General features: G+C 42.8%; 1 protein-coding gene across 1 annotated transcript in view; it reads right to left on the bottom strand.

The window, feature by feature from the left end:
- The window catches only part of GADL1 (glutamate decarboxylase like 1), a 138227-nt gene that overhangs the window by 96370 nt on the left and 13949 nt on the right, over positions 1 to 27908 (bottom strand). Inside the window, exons 4-10 of the mRNA XM_047875748.1 lie at positions 27787 to 27893; positions 26967 to 27082; positions 21145 to 21224; positions 20968 to 21022; positions 15860 to 15976; positions 9383 to 9447; positions 9030 to 9111 (exon numbers count right to left, since the gene is read on the bottom strand). Coding sequence (XP_047731704.1) covers positions 9030 to 9111; positions 9383 to 9447; positions 15860 to 15976; positions 20968 to 21022; positions 21145 to 21224; positions 26967 to 27082; positions 27787 to 27893 — 622 coding nt within the window. The remainder of the gene's footprint in view (positions 1 to 9029; positions 9112 to 9382; positions 9448 to 15859; positions 15977 to 20967; positions 21023 to 21144; positions 21225 to 26966; positions 27083 to 27786; positions 27894 to 27908) is intronic.

Raw genomic sequence — 27908 nt, 5'->3', positions numbered from 1 at the left:
TTATTGGTCTCTGAGGCATGTAGATAAAAGGCCAAATGTTGGCACAGTTGAGAGTAAAGACTTTTTTTCAAGTGCCAACATGAAAGGGGATGCGAGGAGGTAATGGATATATCAAGCCATATGGATAAGGCAAACAGTTTCTACACCCCGTCAAAATTGCAACATATTGGCAGGAAGGGGCACTTTTTAAGACTTGAAAGAGATCAGGTGGTGATGATAAAGGACATACTACTTCACACTGCAGGTAACAGATTTAAAACACATCACCATTCGATGGTATTGGAAAAAGGCACAAAGTAAGTTCACTTCAGGAAACATTTCACTGAGCATTGAATGTCAAGCTTTGTACTAAGCAGTGGGACCATAGCAATGAATAAGATCCCTTCTGCCCTCCGGTAGTTCAGTCCGCTGTATACTGATTCCAAAAACCACGAAAAGGGTTCTGCGTTGGGACTAGGGCCCATTTACGACAAGTTGGTAACTACTGGCGGAAATCAGGTAGGATAACCACAATGATGCAATAACTTATCCCTTGGAGCCACAGTTCACAAAGGCATTCATATATTAGGCTAAAAGGAGCACAGATCCAAAACAAAGTGCAAATCCTTGGTTAAAACTAATGACAAATGCAGTACCAACCATAAACCCTAAAACCCAATTACTGGTTTATTCAGTAGAAACAGACATAATGGATTTTGAGAATGTGCAACTTGAACATTAATCACTATCTCCCTTTACCTCAGGGAAAAGGAAAGCAGACATGATACAGGGGCTTGTCACGACTGACTGAAAGCATGTGAGCCTTTTTTAATTTTTGATGTGATGCACACATATATACGTGCACATGCACAAATTTCCAAAAGCCTCATGAAAAGAAAATCAATTTTTGTTTATTACAATTAAAAAAAAAAGCCAAGAATTTAAAAAGGAAAGGGCGATTTAGCAACCATGAATTTGATGAGTTCTGCCAGTTTTAGGCAATCTCAACCTTGCTAAAAACTCTAAAAATTTTCTCTGTTCGTGCAGGAACATCTAAGACATGGAGAGTAATTTTGGCAGCACGAAGCACAGGAGACTGATGTCTCTCCTACAAGCAAAATGCTTCTTTTTTCTCATCAGTTTGAAACACCTACCTTCCTCTTTTTCTGCCACATTACTCAGGAGGCTGTCATTCCAAGGAAACTTACAATGTGCCTGTGTAGGGGGAAGTGTGAGTGTTCCCTGGCGTGAAAATAAGAATTTCTTTGATCATCAGATTGTTTAGTATTTTCAAACCATCTAATGGCACTTCCATAGGAACTCCATGAAGAAAAACAAGGGCTACCAAAGAAATCCTCACAAATCTGACACCGTGTGTTCCAGTTTCTCTAATAAATCTACTTTCCCTTCCTTCTTTCTTTTCTTGCACAATTTTGTGTAAAAAATGGCATATAGTAATTGTCATTTGCAATATCAGTTACCACCCAGAATAAAAATCTAAATGGGGCTAAAAGGTAACACATTTCTGGGGCACCTCGGTGGCTCAGTCAGTTGAGCGTCCGACTTCAGCTCAGGTCATGATCTCGTGGTTTGTGAGTTTGAGCCCTGCGTCGGGCTCTGTGCTGACAGCTCGGAGCCTGGAGCCTGCTTCGGATTCTGTGTCTCCCTCTCTCTCTGCCCCTCCCTCACTCGTACTCTGTCTCTCTGTCTCTCAAAAATGAATAAACATTTTTAAAAACTGTAAAAAAAAAAAAAAAAAAGAAAAGGTAACACATTTCTCAGGTATAGTATTCCAGTGAAAATCTCTGCCTTCTTCTGGGGGACCATATTGGGAGATGATATTGGGATCCTTTTTCTTGTTTTCTCTTTGCATCGTAGGACTGGGCCCGTAATGGACCTTTGGTGAGTGTGTATTGAATGAATTTCCTATACTCTTCTTCTTGCTACTCCTTCTCCTAATGAATAACCAGGACTCCTAAAGAGTGTAAAGAGAATAACTATTCTCCGAAAGAATAGAGGAGGATTCTGATCTTCCTCTAGAATGAAGAACTGCAAACTTATCGGCCTCACATTTGAAACCTAGGTATAGCCCACAGTTGCATGTCAATACCTCTGTCTAAAAAAGATCCCTCAGAAAGAGCTATGTCAATAAATAACACTAGAAGGAAAACGTGTCTGTAAGTGTGGGTATACACATGGCTTACCTGCTAAATTGACAAAGCTAAAAACCCCTGTGATGTCAAAGGTTAACACACACACACACACACACACACACACACACTCATACTCCACTAGTGACAAGGTAAGCAATATTTTAGAAGGAAAATTAGGACAGAAGTATAAAAAAACATCATGAAAGATCATCATGGCTCTTCTACTTCTAGGAATTTTTTATAAGGAAAGAGTATAAGATTTACATAAAGATTTAGCCCTCAAAGATGGCAGCCAAATCTCTAACAGCCAAACATTAAAACAACCTAATTGAGTGCTTGCATCAGCAGCACGTATACGAAAACAACCTAACTGGTCAGCAATAACGAGATGGTCAAGTTAATTATAATATATCAAAATGATAGAATACTATGCAGCTGTTAAAAATGTACCGAATGAACATTGCTTAACTAAAAAGCAATTGGTTGAGCGAAAATAGTATGCTAAAAGAAAAATATGTTATAATTTATTTATTTTGATTTATTTTTATTTTTTTGAGAGAGAGTGAGAGAATGTGTGCACGTGAGCAGAGGAGGAGTAGAGGGAGAGGGAGAGAGAATCTTATGCAGCCTGATGCAGGTCTTTATCTCACAACCATGAGATCATGGAGATCATGACCTGAGCCAAAATCAAGAGTCAGATGCTTAACCAACTCAGGCCACGTAGGCATCCCTGTTATAATCTTTTTAGATTAGGTATGTGCACCTGTGTGTGTGTGTGTGTGTGTGTGTGTGTGTGTGTGTGTATACACACACATTTATTTATTTAAATGCATATATGCAGAAGAAAATACATAAGTGGGCATGCAGTTATCTGAATTGTCTCTTTTCTTCATTTTTCTCCATATCTGAATTTTCTGATTTGTCTATGATGCATATTAATTGTTTCTGAAATAAACATATAAAAACAGACATAATAAAAAAATCCACAAGACCAACATAGTCTTTCTGAAGACAATTAAATAAAAAAAAAAGTGCCCCTTAAATTTTTTGATGAAACAGGAAATCCCTGTGAGTTAATATCGGTTGATAATGGTAGGTAGAAATGGAGAGAAAACATCCATACTCAAAAATTCATCTGATTGGTATTTTCTCATTTCATGTATCTGTTAGGGTTCCCCCCCGCTTTAAACTAAACAGTCCTTCTAATAAGCACTAAAAATTAAAAAGCCAATATTGAGATTTTTTCCATCTATGCAACTGATTCTTAGAATATATTGCCTTTTCTTTTAGATCAAAGCATCAAAATTGCCTTTGATCCAAAACAGCCATGTAGTGCCAGCATTTACATCTGAAGTCAACCTATTTATAATCACAGGGTTCTTTTTTTTTTTTTTTAACATCTGATTTTCTTTTTATCCCTATGATACAAAGGCGACTAGTGATAGTACAATCCAGAGAACAGCAGCTCTGCTTTGTTTTGGAAGCCATTTTCTTTACTAATACAGGACATTAAAAATGCAAACACCACAGCTAGTCAATCAGGAAAACAGCGTTGTGAATGTCAGGGCTCGGAGGGTACAAATTAGGAAATTCGTTTTTCCCTTAACAGAAGTATATTCACTAAGTAATTTGCTTTCTTTTAACTAGAGTTATCCCCTTCCATTAACTGGAGGAGTGAGTCCAAATTAAAATCGCTATTCATCAATTACTGCTGGAGGCACACTCCAGCCTCGTGTTAGGACCTAGGCAATAAAACTCATCAACTGCCATTTTCATCATTGTTATCTCAGAGCGTTCGAAAGGAACGATTTGGGGTAGGGGAGAAACTGGAAACTCCTCGTTATTGCTGACATGATAGCAAGTATTTTTGAGGATTTTTAATATATTTAAGCAGTCAATTTTTCAGTGAATTCTAATTTCATCCTTGTTTAGTGTGTACTTGCTAGGCACTGGGAATACAGTGGCAAATACAATGACATAGTCTATATCCTCACACAGCTTATGTTCTAGAGGGAGGGAAAGTGAATACATGAGAAATCTTAATTACCCATCATGATGAGCACTTACAGGAAGGGGACGGGGTCTGAGAAAGAATAATAGGAAGATGCTGGTCCACCTGGTGAGTCTGGGATCTCTTCTTTAAGGAAGTTACATTTAAGCTTCAACACAAAGGATGGGAGGTCATGAACATTCCTCATAATACGCTTCTCTCAAAGAGTATTGTATTAGCATCCCGCTTTCCTGATGTTCCTCCTATCTCCCCAGCCATTCCAACTTCAGCTTTCACGGACTCTGAAGTTCCTCAGGGCTAAATTCTACATCTTCTTCTCTTCTCACTTCCAAGTTCCTCCCAAGACAATTCATTCCACTCCCGTGACCTTGGAGAACATCTACATAGCAGCAATTCCCAATATACTTTTCCTGCCCAGACCCCTCATCCTAGCTCTGCATCTACACGTCAACTGCCTACGTGACATCTTCACTCGAAAACTTCATAGGAATCCCAAATTTAATGTAGCCAATGCTAAAAATCAAGATACTTCACTCTCAAATCTTCTCATCCTCTAGCAATCTCCATCTGCCTACACATGAACCTTCACTCAGTTGCTGCATCACCAGTCAAGAGAGTCAACCATGACACCTGTTCTTCATCTCCCTCATATAACTGGTGATTCAACCCTATCTGGTTGGTGGACAGATAAAGTATATCTTAAATTTCATCACATTTTTCCATCTCCCCTGCCATCAACTCTTCCTTGGACACCGCAAGCTTCATATTCTTGCCTCCACTCTTGCCTACCTCCAATCCACGGTCTTAAATGAAAATTTATTCAGATTACTTTCTGGTTTTAAAATTCTTTCTCTGTTCTGGGGACACCTGGGTGGCTCAGTCGGTTGAGCATATGACTCTTGATTTTGGCTCAGGTCATGATCTCACAGTTTGTGAAATCGATCCCCGTGTCGGGCTCTGTGCTGACAGCATGGAGCCTGCTTGGGTTCCCTTCTTACAATTCCTTCCTTTCTTAAAAAAAAAAATGGGTATGTTCTGTTTCTTCCAGCCGAAACATCTCAGGTCTCCCTGCTACACATTCTCTGAGTGCCATACTCTTTTCTGTATCAGATAGGAGTGCATTTGGCTACAAGGGACAGATCACCCAGTGGAAGGGATTTCAGCAATAAGGACAATAAATGACCTCACATCACAAAACGGTTGCAAAGTAATCACTTCCAGCATCAGCACAACATTTCAAAATCATTATTCAAGATGGAGACTTTTCCCCTTTCTGCTCTGCCATTCTGTGCATGCCCACTTTTTGATGGAGGGTCATCGTCGTACGGCTGCAAGGCGGCTATCAGAACTCCACACATCATGCCCTGACTCAACTTCATTCAAGGTAGTAAAGGGGAAAGGATGCTTTCCTCTTGCGTGTATCACCCCCAGCTGCAGGTAAAACACTTCTCAACAGTCCTCACACTTCCTCTATCCTGTACCGACCACAGCTGTGTCGTATTGTAGCTCATACTGCAAGGGAGACTGCTTAGATAGTTCGGGAAGGAGAAAGGAAGGCGGTTGGAATGGCTAGAGTATATATGATCAACAGTGTCTGACACATTCTTCGGAGCGCTTACTAAAATAATAATAAAAGAATTAAATATGAACATTTTGTTCATCGTCTCCTCGGTAAGATTATAAGCTCTTTGACTACAGGGAATGTGCCTGTTTTATAAGCCCCAAATTAGCACAGCACCTGGCCTACCCAGGAAGTCAGTTAGCATTGGCTGAATAATGAATGAATAAATACAAAAGAGAACAGAGGCAGAAAATAGGTGCAAAAGGGACAGAAAACTGCCAACGCAAAACTTGCTTACGCTGACTGTCCTCTCTCAGCTCTCATGGTTCCGCTCTCCATTCCAGTTAATTTAAAAACAATCCTTTATGTGAAGGGGCGCCAGTGTGGCTCAGCTGAATGTCTGACTCTTGATTTTGGCTCAGGTTGTGATCTCAGGGTTGTGGAATTGAGCCCCGTGTTGGGGTCTCCACTGAGCATGGACCCTGCTTAAAAGTCTCTCTCCCTCTCCCTTTGCCCCTCCCCAACTGGTGTTCTCTCTCTCTCTCAAAAAATAATAGTAATAATAATAATAATAAAATCATAAAAACAATCTTTTATTTTTAAGAGAAGCTTAAAACTTTTGGGGCACCTGGGTGGCTCAGTCGGTTATGTGTCTGACTTTGGCCCAGGTCATGATCTCGAGGTTCTTGAGTTCAAGCCCTGCCATCAGGCTCTGTGCTGACAGCTCAGAACCTGGAGCCGACTTCAGATCCTGTGTCTTCCTCTCTCTCTGCCCCTCCCCTGCTTGTTCGTTCTCTCTTTCTCTCCTTCTCCCTCTCCCAAGTAAATAAATAAACTTTAAAAAATCAGTAAAAAAAGGCAACTTTTAATAACGTTCAATTCTTTGCACAACAAATACAATTTCTGCAACTTTTTAATTCCTGCCATGGAAGTCGACCTGGGTATTGTTTTTTATTGAGATACAGGAATGAATTCTTTACAAAAATAAAATAAAATTGTCACCCCTTTAATAGAGTTAGACGATGCAGAAAATTTTGAATTGCATCAAGTACATAAATGCAAATCAATTCTTGGCTAAAATATCATTCGACAAGAAAAATGTATAAAAGCCAGAAAGTTATTTAAAAGAGCCGTCATCAAATTTTTGGTCTAACTTTTCCACTCCTGAAAGTGTCACGCCAACAGATAAGGATGTCATTCAGATTGGCGGACTGGGGAGAAGGCAGATGTAGAATGCCAGGCACAGAAAGGATGCTTAATATATTTTTGTTCTTATGTCTAGAGCAAAGGAAAACCTGGGCTTATTCCTAACTCTGTCATGTCCTAAATACGTACCACAGGCAAGCCGAGGATGTTCCTTAGTTCATGAATGATAATATTAAACTACCTTTCAGTTATAAAACGAAATAACAACTTGAGAAGTTACATGCAAAAAAAAGAATGGTGTGAAATACAACCGACAGTAGACAACCTAATAAAATAGGAGGCAATAAATTCATAGTTCTGAGAGTATCTCTATTTCCACATGCAGAATCGGTTTTTGCAGCTTCTGATGGATACTGAAAGGGAGGAAGAAATTGTACTTAGTCCTAGGTTCTTCTAACTGGACTCTAAATTACATTTCCCATTTAGGGGCGCCTAGTGGCTCAGTCGGTTAAGGGTCCGACTTTGGCTCAGGTCATGATATCACAGTTCGTGAGGTTAAGCCCCACGTCAGGCTCTGTGCCGACAGCTCAGAGCCTGGAGCCTGCTACGGATTCTGTCTCCTTGTCTCTCTGCCCCTCCCTTGCTGTGTACTGTTTCTCTCTCACACTCTCAAAAATAAATAAACGTTAAAATTTTTTTTAAAAAAAGAATTAAATTTCCATGAAGACAGATTAACAAGAGAGAAAAACCAAAGTTTTATTATGGGCACATGGAGGCCGAAGAATGGGATCGCGACCCAAACAAATGACGAAGGCGGTTTTTACACATTTTAGACAATGAGACAATACATTTGTGAAGCCTTGACACGATAAAGAAAACGTGTTTGGAAATTTTAACTGGTTAGGAATTCTAAGTGGAATTTGAGTTGGAGTAGTAGATTAGTAAACAGAAAAGTAACAATTTGTTTGTACAGCTTTCTCCGCTTTACAATTCCTGTCTCTGGTGGTCAGGATGTCTTGTTACTTCTTTCTACAGGGAGGGCACCTCTCAGGTGGGAGATTTGTCTTCGGTTTTCAGGAGGCCAGAGGGGACCTGAGTGTCCTTGCCCTGACTGACTCCCAAGTGGCTTCCATTCAAAATAATCAATATGCCACTGGGGCACATTTTAGGTGGGCCTGCCCTTGGCCCCTACTACAGTATTCTGTTCGGTCATCTCAAAACACAAAGAGTGCGGACATACAAATGTCACAGTTCATCTTGAAAGAGAGGTGTAACTGTCTGCACAAGCAAGACTGGGTTTCAACTTTAAATATGGTTTTCCTTTGAAATAAAATTCCTTAAAAAGAGAAAATGACTTTAGCATTGGCAAAGGGAGTCCCCCTAAGGGAAAAAAAAATGTAAACAGATGGCTGAGAAAGATCACCCACATGCTGCACACATATCTTGAGGAGGCATTTCTAAGAACGAAGCGGCATTTCCCAGCCTGGGCCACTTCCCACAAGAATCCTTGTCTTACCCGCGGAAAAACACAGGGTTTATACGGGTGGCCAGGGGGGAACCTCCGCAGCGCCGTTGCGACCTGGCCCGCTGGGATCCAGACTAGTGTCTAACTACCCCCCCCCCCCCCCCCCGCCACACCGACACCCACACGCACGCAAAATGTTCCCAAAGACCATAATAAATCAGTGTTCGGTGATCAGCCCGGAACTAACATCTTCCCGAATGCATGCGCTGTTAAACCCTAGCTAAGCATATTAAGCATTCAATTTAATGTATGACACACATCTGTCCCGCTTTCTCAGCGAGCAGAAGTTTCAAGATAACTTCAATCCCAGGCTTAATCAAGGAGAACAAAATCTTGGCCATGTTTAAAACTGAGGTTTTAAAATATAATCCAAATGAGGGCAAGAGAGACCGTTTTGCTGTGACTAATGAGATTATGTGACACCTAAAGCTAAGCCCCAAAATCACCTGAGCAGAAACACTCGATTTTTGTGTGTGTGTGTTTTAAATCTGAGCCTCTGTAGTCTTCCTTTTCACGCCACCACCATTTCCCAAAGACCTTCCACTGTATCTGGGTCAAGGCACCGAAACGTAAGCAAAAGCGAGGCCTCCGAAAACACGGTGGTTTCACCTTCCGTAATGCCCCAAGACCCGAAGAGGGAAAAGGAAAACTCACGGATTTGTCTTTCACGAGGAGAGCGCAGCACTGAATTCCAGCCATCAGCATCTTGTGGGGGTTCCAGGCCACAGAGTCGGCTCTGTTGCGGAAAACCAAACGGACAGGGAAGGAGGGAATAAGTAGCTTCTGGAGGCAAGATTACGATCATTAGTAGCACGTGATACTCACACCCAGGTGTTCAACAGGCTGCCTTGTTGGAGCAGTTGGGGGAGTTTGGGGTTTGGGTTGGTTTCCTTTCCAGTAAAGCGGTGACTTTGTCTCTGTTTTCATAGTCCCTTGAGTGTGCAAGATCCAGGCAGATGCCCTTGTCTGAACCCGAGGGGCCCGGGGCCTGGAAAAGCCACATTTACCTGTGGATGCCTCTCAGGAGCTTGCGGTGCTTCCTTGACATCAAAGCTGAACCGCCCCAGGAAGCCTGTGGAGATATTTATAGAACCACAACAACATTTCAATGCCATTCGCCTGTCAGTCCGCTGTCACAGAAAACCCTGAGTGACAACCTGTATGGTTTCCATACAACATCCAGTGCTCATCCCAACAAGTGCCCTCCTCAATGCCCATCACCCATTTTCCCCTCACCCCCACCACACATCTCCAAAGGCAAGGGAATTAAAAGCAAAAAATGAACTATTGGAACCTCTTCAAGAGAAAACGTTTCTATGGGGCGCCTGGTGGCTCAGTCGGTTAAGCATCCGACTCTGGCTCAGGTCATGATCTTGCAGTTTGTGAGTTCGAGCCCCACAGCTGTGCTCACAGCTCAGAGCCTGGATCCTGCTTCAGATCCTATGCCTCCCTCTCTCTCTGCCCCTCCCCCTCTCTTGCTCTCTTGCTCTCTTTCTCTCTCTCTCTCTCTCTCTCCATAATAAAGGTTTAAAAATTTAAAAAAAGATAAAAAGCTTCTACACAGCAAAAGAAACAATCAACAAAACTAAAAGGCAACCAACGAAATGGGAAAATACTTGCAAATAACATACACTTGCAAATGACATATCAGATAAAGGGTTAGTATCCAAAATCTATGAAGAACGTACCAAACTCAACACCCAAAAAACAAATAATCCAGTGAAGAAATGTTTTTATTCTTTAGTGCCATTATTGAAGCATAGTTGCCACACCATGTTACATTCGTTTCAGGGGTACAACACAGTGATTCGACAATTCTATGTATTTCTCAGTGATTACCACGACAACTATAGTTACCATCTGTCACCATACGTCGTTATTACAGTATTATTGACTATATTCCTGATGCTGTACTTTTCATCTCTGTGATTTATTTATTTTATAACTGGAATTTTGTGCCTCTTAATTCCCTTCACCCATTTCACCCCCACCCGCCCCTCTCCACCTCCCGTCTGGCAACCACAGTTTCGTCCTCTGTATTTAAGAGGAAAAGAGACAATATCCTTTGCAATGCTGGCATTCTCCCACACACAACATGCCAGGGTTGATAATGAGGTACGGGCTGACGGCTGGCATTCTGAATAATAAAGAGCACAGTTGACAGGGTGGGTAGAGGGGTACACAGGAACTCAAAGCCAACTAGGAAGGGCTAGGTGGATCCCATTCATTAGATCTTTTCAGCCAAACAGTTTTCAGAAGTATTTGCAAATCAAAAATGTTTGAAGGGTGGGAGAAAGGAAGCCTGGGACTTAGGGAAGATGTCCACAGGAGACGTAAACATTATGAGCAAAGGAGAAGACAGCTGAGACTAGGAAATGGAAGGAAACCCCACAGACAGGAAGTCTGGAGCCAGGAGTGGGGGGGGGGGCTGCTGAGGGCCGGTGGGGGGGCGGGGGGAGGAAGAATCCACATGAGAAATAATGAAGTCAGTCTGGTCCTTGAAATTGAGCAGACTGCTAAGTTTTAATTTGCAGAGTATGGAAGGGTAATGGTTGTGAGGGAATATGAGGGCACCAACTTGGGCCATGTTGACTGCCCTCCATGGTTATCTAGACCACACCACACTGCATTGAGAATGGAGCCATTATTTCCTCAAAATTTTTAATGGAAAAACTAAGGTTCAGAGGTGGTAGGTGAGATCCGGGAGCCAAAGCCCATTCCTGCTTCAGGATAACATCCTAGCTTAGGGCCAAATGGTAGAAGACAGTGTGCGGAGCGGAGAGTGATGGAAGGAGGTGAGTTCAGGAGCCTCACACACCACATTCGAACACCTTCCCGTCTCCTGCACCACCCTCTGCCTCCTTTTCCTCCCCCCAAATTAAACAAATTCTCACAATCCTAGTGAGGGGCGAGGAAGTTTTGAAATCACATCAACTTCGAGCACCTGGGTGGCTCAGTCAGCTAAGCATCGGATTTCAGCTCAGGTCATGATCTCACAGTTCGTGAGTTTGAGCCCCATGTTGGGCTCTGTGCTGACGGTGTGAAGACTGCTCGCTCTCTCTCTCTCTCTCTCTCTCTCTCCCTCCCTCTCTGTCCCTCCCCCACTTGTGCTCTCTCTCTGCTATCCTCAAAATAAATAAAAATAAAATCACATGAACTCTTTCAAGGCGTTAGCTCCATGGTTCAGAGTGGCTTGGCAGGGCCGGGAACAGCTCCTCCTCAGGCTTAGTCCTCAAAAGAGCTGACGGGAGAAGAACAACACCCCTCCGGGCACTGTCCTGCTTTTATTTGCTTCACTTTCTGAACTCCCAACCCCAAACTTGCAAAAACATCAAACCAACTGCCTAAATGATGACGGTTTTGCATCTAAGTGAGGACCGTCATTTACTGAGCTATTACTACATGTTAGGCTCCACAGTTACCATGTTACTTAATATTTTTCTCTTTACCTTTTTATATATAATTTATCGTCAGATTAGCTAACATACAGTGAACATACAGTGTGCTCTCGGTTTCGCGGGTAGATTCCTGTGGTTCATCACTTACATGAAACACCCAGTGCTCATCCCAGCAAGTGCCCTCCTCAATGCCCATCACCCAATTTCCCCTCTCCCCTACCCCCCCCCCCCCCCCGTCAGTTTGTCCTCTGTATTTAAGAGTCTTTTATGGTTGGCCTCCCTCTCTGTTTGAAACTATTTTTACCCCTTCCTTTCCCCCATGGTCTTCTGTTAAGTTTCTCAAGTTCCACATGAGTGAAAACATATGATACCTGCCTTTCTCTGACTTATTTCACTTAGCATAATACCCTCCAGTTCCATCCACGTGGCTGCAAATGGCAGGATTTCACCCTTTCTCATCGCCAAGTAGTATTCCATTGTATATATAAACCCCATCTTCTTTATCCATTTATCAGTGGATGGACACTCAGGCTCTTTCCATAGTTTGGCTATTGTTGAAAGCACTGCTATAAACATTGTGGTATATGTGCCCCTAGGCATCGGCATTCGTGTATGTTATTCCCTTTGATTAATTGGTTAAGAAATTAATAGCAAGACCAATCTGGACAGGGAGGTGGAGGCAAGGGCGGAATTGAGATCCGGCAGCTTCTAAAGCCCCTGATGTTAAATAGGTGCAGTGTTTACTACCTCCCCTGGGATTGAGAATGAAGAGTGGGTAAGACACCCCAGCACGCTTGGCTGGGATGGGAAATCATGCAGTATCCAGGGCCTCTGTTTCAGAGAAGGGCCAGACCAGACGGTTCTTCTAGTCTGAGGCAGAGGGTACAGCAGCATTTGCCGTCCTGGAGGAAGGATAGTGCCAGAGATACCAACTGCCAAAACACGGAAGTTTTCCTTAAGCAGTTGTGTAAAAATACACTATAATTAACCAAATGTAAGGCACTACCAAAGGGAAGAGTCACCACCTTTTGTGTGCCACCAGGAAAGAAAAGAAAAAAATGACATCAACATACCAACTTCCGACGCATTAAAACGGAAACAAAGTAAGTGGATCTTGGAATTAACAACATATGTCATCTATGCAGGGCAAGGAGGTTGTATAGAACACCCTCAAGGGCAATGATTGCATTTGTAAAAAAGAAAGAGAGAGGGTGACTGTTTTTAGTATTTTCTAGGGTTTAAAAAAATATTTTACAGAAAATTTCAGACAGGCCGAAGTAATTACTGCAATTTTTATCTAAAAAGTTACTGCTAATTTTTATCTTTAAAGTTAATAAACTATCCATGGTATATGAAGTTTCTTCGAGATCAGCTACATGCTCCTTTATTTAAAAAAAAAATTTGTTTTAGGGGCACCTGGGTGGCTCAGTCGGTTGGGCATCTGACCTCCGCTCAGGTCATGATCTCACCATTTGGGAGTTCAAGCCCCGTGTCAGGCTCTGTGCTGACAGCTCAGAGCCTGGAGCCTGCTTCAGATTCTGTCCCCCCTCTCTCTCTGCCCCTCCCCCCACTCTCAAAAATAAACAAACATTTAAAAAATGCAAAAATTCTTTACAGTTCTTTTTCAGTTTTTTTTTAAACCTTATTTATTTTGAAAGAGAGAGAGAGAGAGAGAGAGAGAGAGAGAGAGAGGGAGAGGGGCAGAAAGAGAGAGAATCCCAAGCAGGCACCGTGCTGTCAGTGCAGAGCTCGATGCGGGGCTCAATCCTACAAACCATGAGATCACGACCTTAGTTGAAATCGAGAGTCAGATGCTTAACAGACTGAGCTAACCAGGCACCCCCCCCCTTTATAAAATTTTATCAACAGATTCAATATGATTATTATAACGATATAATGTAGTATTCCATTACATCCAGCCTGTGATATTTTTAAAGTTTATTTATTTATTTTGAGAGAGAGAGAGAGAAAAACAGTGATACTGGGGAAGGGGCAGAGAGAGAGGGAAAGAGAGAATCCCAAGCAGGCTCTGCACTGTCAGCACAGAGCCCGGTGCAGGACTCAAACTCATGACCCGCAAGATCACAGCCTGAGCTGAAACCAAGAGTGGGACGCTTAACCCACTGACCACCCGGGGTACTCCCAGCCTGGGATATTAAAGCATGAGTGAACACTGTGTCAGTGCGGGAGCTAATCTCGTTAACAGGCCAGATAAACCGTAGTCCAACTTGTCTAATATTACTAGATGTCTACTAGGTGCAAATCAAGTAATTTGTGTGGCTTAAAGACTCTTATAAGAGTGTTTCCTTAAAAAATGTCAACCTTCTTTTTTTTTCTTTTTTTCTTTTTTTTGAAAATCTAGGGAGGTTTTCATTCATACTTATAAATCACAATTCTCTCTGAGCCTCTCTTAAGTCTTTAATCTCACTCCCAATTTAGAAACTGCTGTACTTGCTCTGCTTTCCCTAAACTACATAATCCATATTTGATGTTTCTTTTATGAGAACGGAATTTTTAAGTATAACTGCTGATATACTTGATTTTTCCCCCGCATTTCCACAGTCACAAAGTACTCACTTCATATTATCTTTTAGGACGGAATGTATTATTATGCTCCTAAGTCTATGAAAATCAATAAGATAAAAGCTGAAATGTGAACAAGGACAAATGCGACAATCCCACTTAAAGTCACAAATAATCTACCTGAAGCATTGCCATCGGCATACTAATAGAGCCGGTGACTCTAGCGAGATTTACATTACTGCTGCTTAGCAAATATTAGCGTATGCTTAATGAAAGCCTTGAGCTGCTGAAAAATTCTCTCTGTAACACAGGCACTGTACTTTGAAAGCATAAAATCATGCAAACTATAAAATTGTGTGTAGGTATATCCCCCAAATGCTTAGTTACCTTCCGTTCAGAAAGTCAAAAATAGCGTTCTTTATTTTTCTGCTAAGGAGGATATGAATCACTCACTTGCCAGAAGAAAGTTCCCTATGGTGTCATCAGTATGTTCAACCATCACTTCTATTAGGTTGAATCAAACTAATTAACTCCTCGTTTTATAAAAAGAAAAGGAAAACCAAAAGCTCGACAAGCATTCAGAACCGGCTGAATTCAAATGATTAACCCTGGATTAGTAGAATTTGAAGAGTTACCTTTAATTAAGGGAAAATGTATTATGAAGAGCCCCAGGACTTACAAAATTAATTAGGGGGAAAAAAGTCCATTCTTTAAGTTAGAAAATTATGAAGAATGCAAGTTATCTCAGTCCCTCTCAAATAATTATCTACGAGGGATCCAGACAAAACCCGCTGTAATTATAGCAGGCAATTATGTAATGCAGCTTTTTGCATTTTCCGGCTGATTGGAATCATGTCATTTCAGAGCTAGAAGATACCTCACAGACCACATCAGCTATCTCCCTCTTTATAAATGAAACCAAAGCCCAAACGGGGGAGGTCACAATGAAGAAGAGACCAGTTAGAACCCAAAGTCAAAGTCTCTTGATTCTGTAGTTCAATGTGCCCCTCATACCACACCTGCATCACGACAGTACTAGATTGAAGGGACCAGAGGAAATGGTTCATGGGAGAAGAGGAAAGAAAATAGAATCTGGAAAGCAAAACCAAAATTTACACCAAGTCTTGGCATCTTCTCCTTTATTACCTTATGGAAAATGACATATATATTTCCCCTACTTAGAAATATACGCTTGGGGCACCTGGGGGGCTCAGTCGGTTAAGCGTCCGACTTCGGCTCAGGTCAGGATCTCGCGGTTCATGAGTTCGAGCCCCGCGTCGGGCTCTGGGCTGACGGCTCAGAGCCTGGAGCCTGCTTCGGATTCTGTGTCTCCCTCTCTCTCTCTCTCTCTGCTCCCCCCGCTCCTCCGCTCACACTCTGTCTCTCTCTCTCTCTCTCTCTCAAAAATAAATAAACATTAAAAAAAACTTTTTTAAAGAAAGAAATGCACAAATGAAAGTAGCTGGGACCTCACGTCTAGTTTCTGAGAACATAAAAGACATCCCACCGCAGCGGCAAACAGACGAGGAGGTTGAACCAACGGGTACAGACACATGCACTTACATCCACGTGAAGCCAGAGGCCGTGCCTCTCACAGATGTCCGCTATTTCATCCAGAGGATCAAAGGCTCCCAGCACGGTGGTCCCAGAGGTGGCACAGACGAGAAACGGAGCTGCTCCCTGTGAGGAGGACCCACAGACAAGAACTGTCACCATCACCACTACGTTTGTCCTGTAGCAGGTTGGTAAACAGAATGGTTATACATCCAGAGATCTACGGGGTCCCGTCGGAGGTGACCACTCCCGCAGCGTGCGTTTCAACTTCTCCGCAACCTCGTCCCAGAGAGGTCAGGGAAACTGGGACAACGCTGTGACAGCAGGCGTCCTTGGTCCCAACTTGATACTCATCGTAACCCTTTTTATTCTCATTTTCTTTCCGTAGTATTTTACGCTCTCAGATTTCCCACACGGAAAGTGAGGATGCTCTGCCCGGTGGCAGGCTGGCATTCTGTGCGATCGCTAACCCCTTTTGGGGGCATGTCACTGGGGCCTGGGTGCCCGCGTTGTTGCGCCTCCACAAAATAACCAGGAGGACGACTGGAAAACAGGCAGCTCCAGGGGCAAACCGTGGAGGCCTGTCTGCCTGTCACTTTGTAGGGTAAGCAGAGCTACAAAACAAGGAGTGTGTGCTCGGGTACAAAGTGGTATCCGAGGGGATAAAGTAACCTCACTGGGAGACACTTGCCAAGATGGGTGCCCCACAGAGAAACCCATTAGAAAGTGCTAGAAAAGAGAACCTGCATCACTCCTACCGTGATTATGCCTCTTCATACAGCCCGTGGCTACATCGTGTAGAGCGAACAGGTGCCCGAGGGAAATGGGGTGGGGGAGGGAGACTGTGGGAACACACGCAGAGATGAATGGCGATTGCAGCCAAGCAAGCCAGATGCCCTGGCCCCATAAAGGAACTTCAGAGCAGCCAGATAGAGGGAAGCACATGAGGTTGTCTACCTCATAGATTCATCCCCGTATGTCAGCAAAGAGGCTCTGCTCACTGTGGAAGTGGCTTGGGAGGGAAAATTTGCAGACAGAAGTAGGGGTGGAGGAAGCAGGGAGAATCCGAAGATTCTAGAGCTCCTGAGGAACAAGTGACAAGAACGTTTACTGCCTATAAAAGTAATTTTACCTCCATTTAGGATGGAGTCATAGTTTTCTCTGTTTTATCTTGAAGTTCAGTTGTTCTTACGTCCCATTTAATGTCAGGTGGTGTTCCGGCTGAACCTGACTCATTCCCATTTAGCTGACCTTCGACAGAAGGACGTTACTTCTCAGTGGAAAGAGAAGCAGAGCAAAGACACTTGGTCCACCTCTTTAAATTGAGATGCACGGGAAACAAAGTGATGGTACACAATGACTCCATTTGCCATCGGGGGAGACACTGGTGACACACGGAATCCAGTGCATCCAAACCTGTTAGAGCAGGGCCAGTAGGGGATAGAGACCCTGGGGAACCATAGGCTTTAGGAATTCTTCCCTGTGATCAACTACCAACAGATTATGTCTTTATCATGTCGGTGACCTAAATAAAATGAGACCAGATTTACATCAATCATTAAGAGAAAAAGTAATTTCCTAAAAGCACTTAAGGTGCCTTTCATGTTTGGACTGTTCCTTATAAACCCTATGACACCCTGAACAGTTGTGAAAAAATACCTTTGCAGGCTATTATAGCCTATTAATGAGTTTTCCTCACCTTTTTAACAATCTAGCTATAAATATCAGGCCCAGAAATTAAACTTTTGCAATCTGGATTTAACCTTCCATTTTTTTCCCCCTTTCTCATATCTCAAGCTATCAGTGAGAAAATTCAGTGGGAACAGGGTTGATTGCGTGCTGCTGATGAGGTGTATTCCCTACGAAAGTTTGTCACTGAAAACACTCGTACACAAAAGCACTTTCGAATATCCAGTGGTTATACGAGTTTGATCTTTTCATAAGAACTTCTGATGCTCCTGTGGTTTTCAGCATCTTTGTAATGGCGTCAAATAAAGGTCACTGCTCAACAGATTTTTAATGGATTGTGGTGGGCCGGGGAACTGAATCCCAGCAGAAAAAAAATTGACGCGCTGGCCCCACATCTGTAGCAACACAAGTTAAAAGCTTGAAACAGAAGAGCAAGGTCTGAAGCTACTGGAAAAAGAAGCTAATCGCCAGGTATTATCTCAGAACAGACACAAGGTTTGTCCTCGGTGAATCCAGACTCAAGTTTTAACTAACTTGAAAGAAAACTGAGGAAACATACCCACTCTCACCCCATCGCCCTACTCTTAAATGTCCCTAAAGCGATTTTCACTTTTTCAAAACTCGTCTTTTCAAGTTCTCAACTTCAGGATATGTCAATTTTCATGTACTTTCATTGTCGAAACAAGCAAAAATTTGAACAATGAAAGTACTAATGACTGAAGCAGAATAAAACCCATCAAATATGCTAGAGCATGCATCCTTCATGATATTAAAGAAGAAAAGTCGCTTTGGCTATCTTTAGGGGATGCTAGGCAACTAACTCATTAATATGAAAACCGGTAAACAAGGAGAAAGAATAAAACCTTTATCCTGCCCTCACTGTGCCAACGGTTCCTCTTGGGAAACCAAAGAGGAGTGAGGGAAGGTTTTCTTTATGGTAGTAAGCCTGCCATTAAATGAAGGAGGAACAAGGGAATGAATTAGAACATCACCTAAGGAAATAATGGGTGTGGACAGAGATCATCCATGGCAGCAAAATTCATGGGGTGAGAAGCCGAAGCAGACGTCTGTAACTGATGGACCAATAATACCAGAACCCACGGATCAATGGCAGCACAAAAAGAGACAGGAGATGTGTCCCGACTCAAGGACAAAACCCCACCTGTGAAGAAGCCTTCCTGGTAAAAATTCCAACCTAAGTCTCACTGACTCTCAAAATCTCACTGTCAAGTTACAGGGAATATAGAGAACAGATGGATTGTATAGGGAAGGGAACACTTAGATTCTCAAATTCTTGATGTGATCGACAAAAACCACAACGTGGAAAACCCTACAGGATAAAAAACTTGGTTTCTTCAACAGATCAATTGCAGGGAGAGAAAAAAGGAGGAGGGGTAAGCTACAGATTAGAAAAGATTTGTGTGATGAATCAACCAAATGCAACATATGGACTTTGAATCCTTATTCAAACATGCCAACTATTTAAAAAATGCAATAGGAGAAATTTTAATATAGAGTGAAAATTTGATAATATTAAGAAATTATTTCTTGTAATGGTGTGTGTGTTCTTTTTTAATAAAGAGAGAGTATATACCTTTTACAGATATACTGAACTATTTCTAGATCAAATGATACGATGTGTGAGACGGGCTTCAAACTAATCTAGCGGTAGTGGAAGGGGGTGGGGTGTAGACAGAACAGAGCAGAAGCTAACAATTTCAAAGTTGCATGACGGGTATAGAGAGGCTCATTATATTAGGTTTTATATATTTGCAATTTTCCATAATAAAAAGTTTAAAATTCAAGAAAGAAAGAAAGAGTGAAAAGAGAGTGGGGAAGGAGGAAGGAAGGAATTCTATGAACCATACGGAAAGCACAATCGATCTTCCGTGCCCCCCCCCCCGCCCCCAGACAAGCATTAACGACATAAACAAAGTTCTCTTTGATAGGAACGTATGTAGAAAAAGATAAAACTAGGGGGAAAAGGATAAAATTAGAACACAATATCTGTGGCTCACAGAAGAACAAGCAGGTTGTCATATAGAATTTTACCTGAGAGTGAATGAAATCTGATAATCTGTCTCACCAGACAGCTATCAAGCCCACTTGTCATCAAAATGTTAAACAAAAAGATAAATATAGATCTAAGGACACACAACTAAAGCCAGTACACCTGTAGTAAAGGCAGAATTTTTAAGTACAGAATTTCAACCCAAATGCAATGAGCAAGTATGCTCTGGTGATAAGGTGGTTTTTAGGAAAAATTTAAAATGTGGGGGCGCCTGGGTGGCGCAGTTGGTTAAGCGTCCGGCTTCAGCCAGGTCACGATCTCGCGGTCCGTGAGTTCGAATCCCGCGTCGGGCTCTGGGCTGATGGCTCAGAGCCTGGAGCCTGTTTCCGATTCTGTGTCTCCCTCTCTCTCTGCCCCTCCCCTGTTCATGCTCTGTTCTCTCTCTGTCCCAAAAATAAATAAACGTTGAAAAAAAAATTAAAAAAAATGTGAAGAGTAAAATAACAGAAAAGGATTAAAATAAAAAATACAAATAAAGAGCCTATCCTTCCTAGAGTGTGAACTCGTATGAGGAGATCCTTCTATCCCAGCTCAAGGCTGGGCTTTCTGGTTTTCAGCAGCTACAGCAGTTGCAAACCTGATGCCGTCGCTACATTCTGGAAACACAGGGGAATAGTCTGAAGCTCCAAGAGCAGCGAGAGCTGTGGTGGGATGGGAGGGAAGCAATGAAGCAGGTGCACCTAACCCAGCAGGCTTTGGGTCCAAGAAGCAAGATGGCGGCCACCAAGACAACCACGCCCCCAAAAAGCAGGTGTCAGGGCCAGCCTTGGCTGGAATATGGCAGGTGAGGGGGGCAGGCCTTGCCTTCCCAGCAATGGGTATGTCAGCTTTAACATATTCTGGCAGCTAAGGAAGGGAGGGCATTCTGCCAGAGCTGAAATACTAGGCCCATACCCCAAATAAGGTGATGGGTATGCCATGGCTTTGTGTGGAAGCAACCTGGGAGGGCAGATTGCTCAAGAAATCAAAATCATTGACTGCAACCCAGAGACAACTGGTCTGGCCTATAGAATTCTCAGGCAGTAGTTAGGTAGGAGAGTGGCTACAGGGGTCCTGCTGGAGAGGCTGGGCTCTTCTTTGAAGGCTATTCGAGGCAAGAATCCAGAATATGGTGATGTCAGTGTTTTAATAGGCTCCAGCCACCTGGGAATGAGAACATCTGAGAAGCTGCACAGAACATGGACAGCCAAGCACCTGGAAATAGAACATCTGTAAATGAGTTTCCCTATTTTAGTGCTATCCAGAACCAGCTCTCTTCTCTCTCCCACACACAGAAACGGGTCCGGCTGCTGCAATTCTCTCCTTTGTATCCAGACACATGCCTACGTTCTCCTTCCCTCTTTTTCTCCCCTCTCACCTCTTTTCTGGCTTGCCAGATTTGCTTCTCCAGTTCCTCAGGTATCATTTTACCTCTAAGAGACACAGATTTGAGATGTTCAGTTATGTTTAGTAGTGAACAGACATTGGTACTGCTTTTTAAAAAAGTATGAATTCCCCCTCCGCCCACCAGGCTTCCGGATCCTGTCCCCATTACCTTCCATCTGTTTCCACAAAGCAAACATTCTCTGTACCAATCCCAAGAAAGGAGGCTGCTTTCTTCATAGAGTAATGACACTAAATTAAAAGGGACAAGGGAGAAAAAGGAAAACATGAATACACAGCATGAAAAAACTATTGCCTATTATCTCAAGTCATATGGCTGAGCCCAATCCTTGGAACATGATTCCATAAAAGAAAAAAGAAAGTAGTCACTTAATACAGTGGTTGAAAACATCGACTTTGGTTGGGATCAGAGAGACTAGGATTTAATTCCAGTTACAGCTATGGAATCTTGAGAAAATAATGTACACTCTCCAAGCCTCAGTTTGCTAATTTAAAGTGGGTGTGTCAATGCGAATTCATTTGTTTTTCATAGAAATAAATACATGTAAAGGGCTTAACACAGAACCTGACATATGGCACAGACTTGGTCACTGGAGGCTGTTGTTTTTCCATAACATCGAGAGAAGTTTCTCTTGACGCTATAATAAGACTCAACATTAATGGAAACAGAATCTAGTCCACTGCTGACTCAAAACCCTCCAAGGAGGGAGCAAGACTCTGCTTCGATAACTACAAGCACAAACCACAGCAGAATTTAATTGTTCTCAAAAGCAAACAATGGCTTATAAACTGCAGATCAGACACTTGACGAATCTGGCTCAGTATCAAACGTAAGATCAAAATTAGGCATTCAGGAATGCGGCTAAAACCACAATAACGAAAGTAATAGTAATTTATGGACACACTACTTTCTGCAGCCCTGGTGTGAATGAGGCTCAAATGTGGCTCTAATATTAGGTCTGACCTATTTCCTACTGGAAATGGTAGTATTTGCTTTAGATTGTTGGGACTTTTTTTCTTACTACATAAAGCCTCTAAAATAATTAGCATTCAAACATTGGGGATGTCACTCTTTATACATTAGTGTGGACAGGTGGTCAATTAATTCTGTCTCATGCCAGAAAAAATGAAGGTGCGAAAGGACATTATTGTACCAAAAACCCTTAGTAATTTAATTTGTAGGTATGAATACATTAAAAGAGTAGTCATGCCTTCACACTTAACTTGATATATTCCCTCAAATGTGGTAATTTTTTTCTTCCTTTGTCAAGAGAGTTTTATTGGAAGCTCTTTTTTTTTTTTTAACTCTGTAAAAATAAATGCAGAAGTAACACCATCAGGAAAAATGAAACCAGCCTAAATAATTAATTTCCAAGTATCAAATAGGACACAGCCAAGTGCCTGTAGGATGCATTCATTTCAAATTGTTACAAGAACATATGCATATTGAGGAGTAATAATGTATATGAAAATGTAATTAATTCTCTACTTGCTACATCAGCCCACCACAGCTAAGGTGACACAGCCAAGGTGAATTATTTCTCACCAGAGACTTGGGCTCTGGCAACCAAACAATTATTGATCTCGTAATAATAAAGTGTAGCCTATCCCACGGACATCTGCCAATAAGGAAAATCCCATAGCTTTGGCCTAAGAAATAGCAAAATGTCCCAAAGTATTGGATCTGCTGAGTAAAAAAACTGGTAATCAGAGCAAGAATAGCTTCAGTGGAGCTATCTTTAGGTACTTCGGGGCAAAGTATAGTCCAATGTCAATCTCGGATGGATAGGGACAGATTGAAAAAAAAAAGTGTCTGCGAAACTGAAGTCTAAACATCTGAAAGCATCAGAGGAAGCAAAGAGCCCTGGAAGGGGGGAAAAAAAGGGAAGGCAATGCTTCAGACGTGCTCAGTAGTTTCAAGGAAAGGAAAAACCTAGAAGGTTGGAGTTCAGAAGTAACGGCTGCATTTAGAAACAAATGGCGGCTGCTCCCATCTCCGGCAAAAGAAGGCAGTCAGCCATTCTAAGACCCAATCTGCCCTCAGGTTTCATTCGTCCTACAGAAGACACAAAAATCTCAGTGGGCTTTTATTTCTATCAAGATAAAACAGCAAGTGTCTACATGAAAGACAGGATTGCACTGACGTTTTCCTTTCTGATTGCAGAAAGGATTTTTTCTGTGACCTTGGGCTTCTCGGTGAAGCACCGCTTTCCCCTCCCATAGACGGTGTTCCGGACAATGGGACTCCCTCCTGGTGCTGACTAATCCGATGCTCAAATGAGCTCCAGGCGGTGGGGTCTGTGCAGGTCATGTGTTGGGGAATGAGGGAGAGGGATGTCGTACAAGGACGTCTCCAAGAGCACACAGCTGGCTCAATTCCTAAAGCAGGGTCGGAACCCAGCCTGACATCGTAGGAAGCACCTGCTGGCCCGTAGAGAACACCTGAAATGACATTCAAACTCAGGTCACACTTGCCTAGAGAGAAGGGCCACGGAGAGGGCAGTGAATGAGGTGGTGAGGAGGCACGACCCTGAGAAGCGCACCTGGCCTCTCTCACCCCATCCCAGTCTCCATCCTGCCAGAGAGGACCTAGGCCAACGGCTGGCTGGGCTGGGAGGGGAGAGTTTCTTTCCTCCCCTCACTTTTTAGTAGCAGACAATGATCGCTGCTTTATGCTGATTCCCACGATGACTTGAATTCCAAACCTATGATTTCTATAATTTCAGGGGAATTCATATCTAACTGCTAATCAAGCCATAGATTTATGACCTTTGTTACTTTTCTCCAAATGTCCCCTCTCTTTGGCTCCTGTTCAGCCTGCATAGGCTGCTGTGGATACACTGACAGTGCAGGTGTCTCTGTTATGATGTTCCAGGTCCGCACCAACAATTGGATTGCAGTCAAAACCTCCGGTATGCAAAAACACCTTCAGTGGAGCGTGCCTATAATCTACATCCGATGGTGCAAGACAGAGATGGAGTGGTTACCCTGAAGGCCTCGTAAAAACTGGAAAAAGAAGACCACCTAATATTGTTTATACTCACAAATAATCAAATAATCAAAATAATCACAGGGCCAAGGGCCAACACCTAAAAGGAAGCAAGAGGGATATAGCAAAAAGACTAACACGGGGTTTAAGACCATTGAGGAAACACAGCCTTCTTTAATTCTTGTGTTTTTTTTTTTAACTAATGGATTGCTTTGAAGGTGATCACCAAAACATGAATTAAAATAATGCAATACTATGACTTCAGGCTCTCTGGCAGAAACAGGGAAAGGAATGAGCAACAAGGCAGGGTCTGGATGGATGGAATGAAAATACACATTTGGAGCTACGGTGCGTTCAAAGCTATGGAGTTTTCCTGTAGAATTCACATGGTTGTGAGCTGAGTGTTTGCGTCCCCTCAAAATTCATGTGTTTAATCCCTAACCCCCATTGTGATGGGATTAGGTTTGGATGAAATCACAAGCGTGAGACTCTCATAGGAAGAGAAGACAGAGACATCTCCCTCTGTCCACAAGCATAAGCTGAAGAAAGGCCACGTGAGCACACGATGGTCCCCAAACCAGGAAGCAGGCTCTCACCAGACACTAAATCTACCACCACTTTGATCTTGGCCTTCCCAGCCTCCAGAACTGTGAGCAATAAACGTCTCTTGTTGAAGCCACCTGGTCTATGATATTTTGTTACAGCAGCCGGAGTAAACTAAGACGTGGCCCTAGTTCTTGGGTTTCTGGTTCCATCTTCTGCTGGCATGTTAGCCAGGGCATATGTCTTACCTCTTTTTGCATATAGAGCTCCACCAGAGATTTTTAAAAACATACTAGTTCTGATTTCCCAGCTGCATGAGGTTTCACTACCTTTTCACTCCCAATCTGCTAGCTACACCTGTGTCACTGACCTCTTGCAGGTATGATCTCTATTCTAGGCTTCCACAGTAGAATTCCTTCCCCTTTTCCAGAACAATTATTCCAGAAAAGACCTCTGGTAAAACCAAAGAATGAAGAAGGCAAGAGTAAAAGCCCTGAGCTGATAGCAGGGGCGCTACTGAATCCGCTTTCACAGGCGTGGAAGTGGCCATTCAAACGCAGAATGGACTTTGCATTTCCGATATGCTGGCTTCCTTCAACGGAAATACCGAAGTTTGGAACCCAGAGAGGGGAAGTCTACTCCATAATAATCCCAAAGAACCAAGTATTTCCCCCAGATGACTATATTCCCAAACATTCTTCACTGGCTTCACCGCAAGAAGGTTTCGGGAAGAAGGGCCTCAGGTGGCTGAGTTAAGAATCTCAGATTAGATGATTCCTTCCAGACACTTCCCACACTTGCTGCCCACTTTGCACCGAACCAATCAGAACAAAGGTTAGACAGAGACGGAGGACAACATGGGGGTTCTCCTACCCTAATAACTCATGCTCTCAGAAGAAAATAACAGATACGGGAAAGCCCAGCCGGAAATAACAGAGAACTCATAGGTTTTGCCCGCCTCGTGTGGTTGACAAGAGACCTTGGATTATCACAGAAGGAACAGAAGCTAAACTCTTCCGGCCAGGGATGTGGGGAAGAGGCAGTGGTGGGATGGACAGAGGCACCCACTGGAATCGCACAAAAAGAGAAAAGGAAAATAGGAATCCCTTTCAGATACGATGGGACTTCAGCTTGTGGGTGGTACTTCTACCCACATCACTGTAGCTAGGTAATTCTCCTCCTACTAATAAATCTAGCACCTCTGTGTATCTGTGATGTGCCAGACCCTACTTCACATGCATTAACTCATTCGGTCCCTGGAACACCCCACTCATCTGTGACTGCTGAGCTCCTGTGCCTGCTGGCTTGCTATGATGGCCCCAGATTGTTCACCTCTCCCCGTACTCATGCCCTTTGCCAGATGACTTTGCATCGAGGCCCCTTAAGAGACAGAGTCTGTTTTTCCACTTCTCGGATCTGGGTTCCTTCCCGTCACATAGTTATACCAACGAAAATGTGCCGGTTCTGAGCCTGGACTCAAGAGGCCTGGTGGGGTTCCAGGCTGTCTTCACCTGCGCCCCGGTCGTGACAACACACCTGGACTAGCCTGCTGGAGGATGAGACACGTGGAGCAGAGAGAACTCACTGGAGTTGCCCCTGTCAAGCCCACTCCTGGATCAGCCATTGGGCAGCCAGCCCGCAGACAGATAAGAGAGCTCAGCGAAGAGCTGCAGAACTGGCCTATCTCAAGGCTCATAAGCACTGAGAGATAGCTATAGTTCTACACCACTGGACTTTGGGATAATTCGGTGCATACAACAGCTAACTGATACTTATTTTAACAAATTAGGAGACTGAGGCATGGAGGAGTTAATCAACTTACCAAGGTCACTCGGATAGTTAGTAGTGGAGACAGGAATTGAATCCAGGCAGCTTAGCTCAAAGCCAAAGCACTTACTTAAAATCGGACCTCCTACTTTGGCGGAGAGTAAAAGGAAATAGGGGATTGTGGCAACACGAAAGCGCGCGCGCGCGCGCGTGTGTGTGTGTGTGTGTGTGTGTGTGTGCGCGCGTGATGGTCACTGTTTCTGAATACCTCCCCATCCTCTTGAAAAGCCTTTGTGTTAGCCATTCAAAGCCATCAGTTTTACGAGGAGACGTGAGTCTTCTGACATAGTTGATAAGTTCTAATAAATAAGACACTCGAAGGAGAGATTCACAGAAAGAGATAGCACTTTCAAATTGAGTGTTCCCTTTTCTCAAAGAAAAATGTGATAGACTATACATTTTAAATCAAGGTGATGTACAAAACTGAGTGGCCAGGGGTTACAATATCAAACCCATCAGAATTTCCTTTGGAAGAAAATATGATGTTAGACTTAGGCATATTAGTCACACATGGATAGGATAAAAGCATATCAGACGCCCCAAACACACCAAACCCTCTTAAATAATGCATTCTCAGAAAAATCTGTATCTGATATCAAAAATAATTTTTTTACCTCTGCCGACGTGAAAAGGATTAATCTTGGCAACCCAGACAGCCCCTTTTCCTTAATATCGGGACAGTATTTGTATCTAGCTAAATTCATTGCATACATATTGGACACTGAACCACCTGCAAAAACAAAATTGAAATGGCATATTTATAGCATGAAAGTATAGTTCCCTAAGTGCCAACCACCGTGCAAGACATGAATGGCCGTAGCTGTTCTAGTCTAATGACAAATCTCCGGAAGAGTCTTCTGAGTGCCGCGTCCCACACATCACTCCTACACACTTCCTAACCTCCAGTTCCAGCAATTTCCAACCTCAGCAAAGACTGGCGTTTGGCTCTATTCTCTCATGCCAGAGTTTTTCCAAACTAAGAGTTGCAATCTAAGGACATGGGCCAGTACCCAAGTCTTCATAGTTAATAATATTCTGTCACCTGATTAATAAAATGATAATACATGCTCATCTATGGTCCCAATAAAGGACCGTAGGATAAACAAAATGTGATTCAGAAATCTCCTCAAGTAAAATTGACTGAAAAACTTCTAGCCCTTCCAAATTCCCAGGAGCAGATAAATTCATTTGTTAGATATAAATCCTAAATGGTAGATATCTTATTTGTTTAAAATTTACGTCAGTTATTTAGCATTTATGCAAAATGTTGTCACTCCGGGAAGAGGAACACGCCAGATTCTCAACAAATAGCATTATTAATATCCAACCTTTTGGAATATGTAAATCTTCAAGGAGTTGTTCCTCACGTAATACATAAATAAATGTTTACATGTTTGCAATGGAAAGGAGATGGCAATAACTAGCTGTACTTACCTGGGTTAAATATTCCATCCCCTTCTTTCCAGCCAATAAATTCAATCATTTTCTTCAGAACCGCTTCTTCCACTAACAGAAACACTGGGGACACCTCATACGTATAACTAGATAGATATAAA

The sequence above is a fragment of the Prionailurus viverrinus genome, chromosome C2, assembly GCF_022837055.1.
Source record: "Prionailurus viverrinus isolate Anna chromosome C2, UM_Priviv_1.0, whole genome shotgun sequence".
In the NCBI taxonomy this organism is placed as follows: Eukaryota; Metazoa; Chordata; class Mammalia; order Carnivora; family Felidae; genus Prionailurus; species Prionailurus viverrinus.
This window is presented reverse-complemented; position numbering and strand designations above follow the sequence as displayed.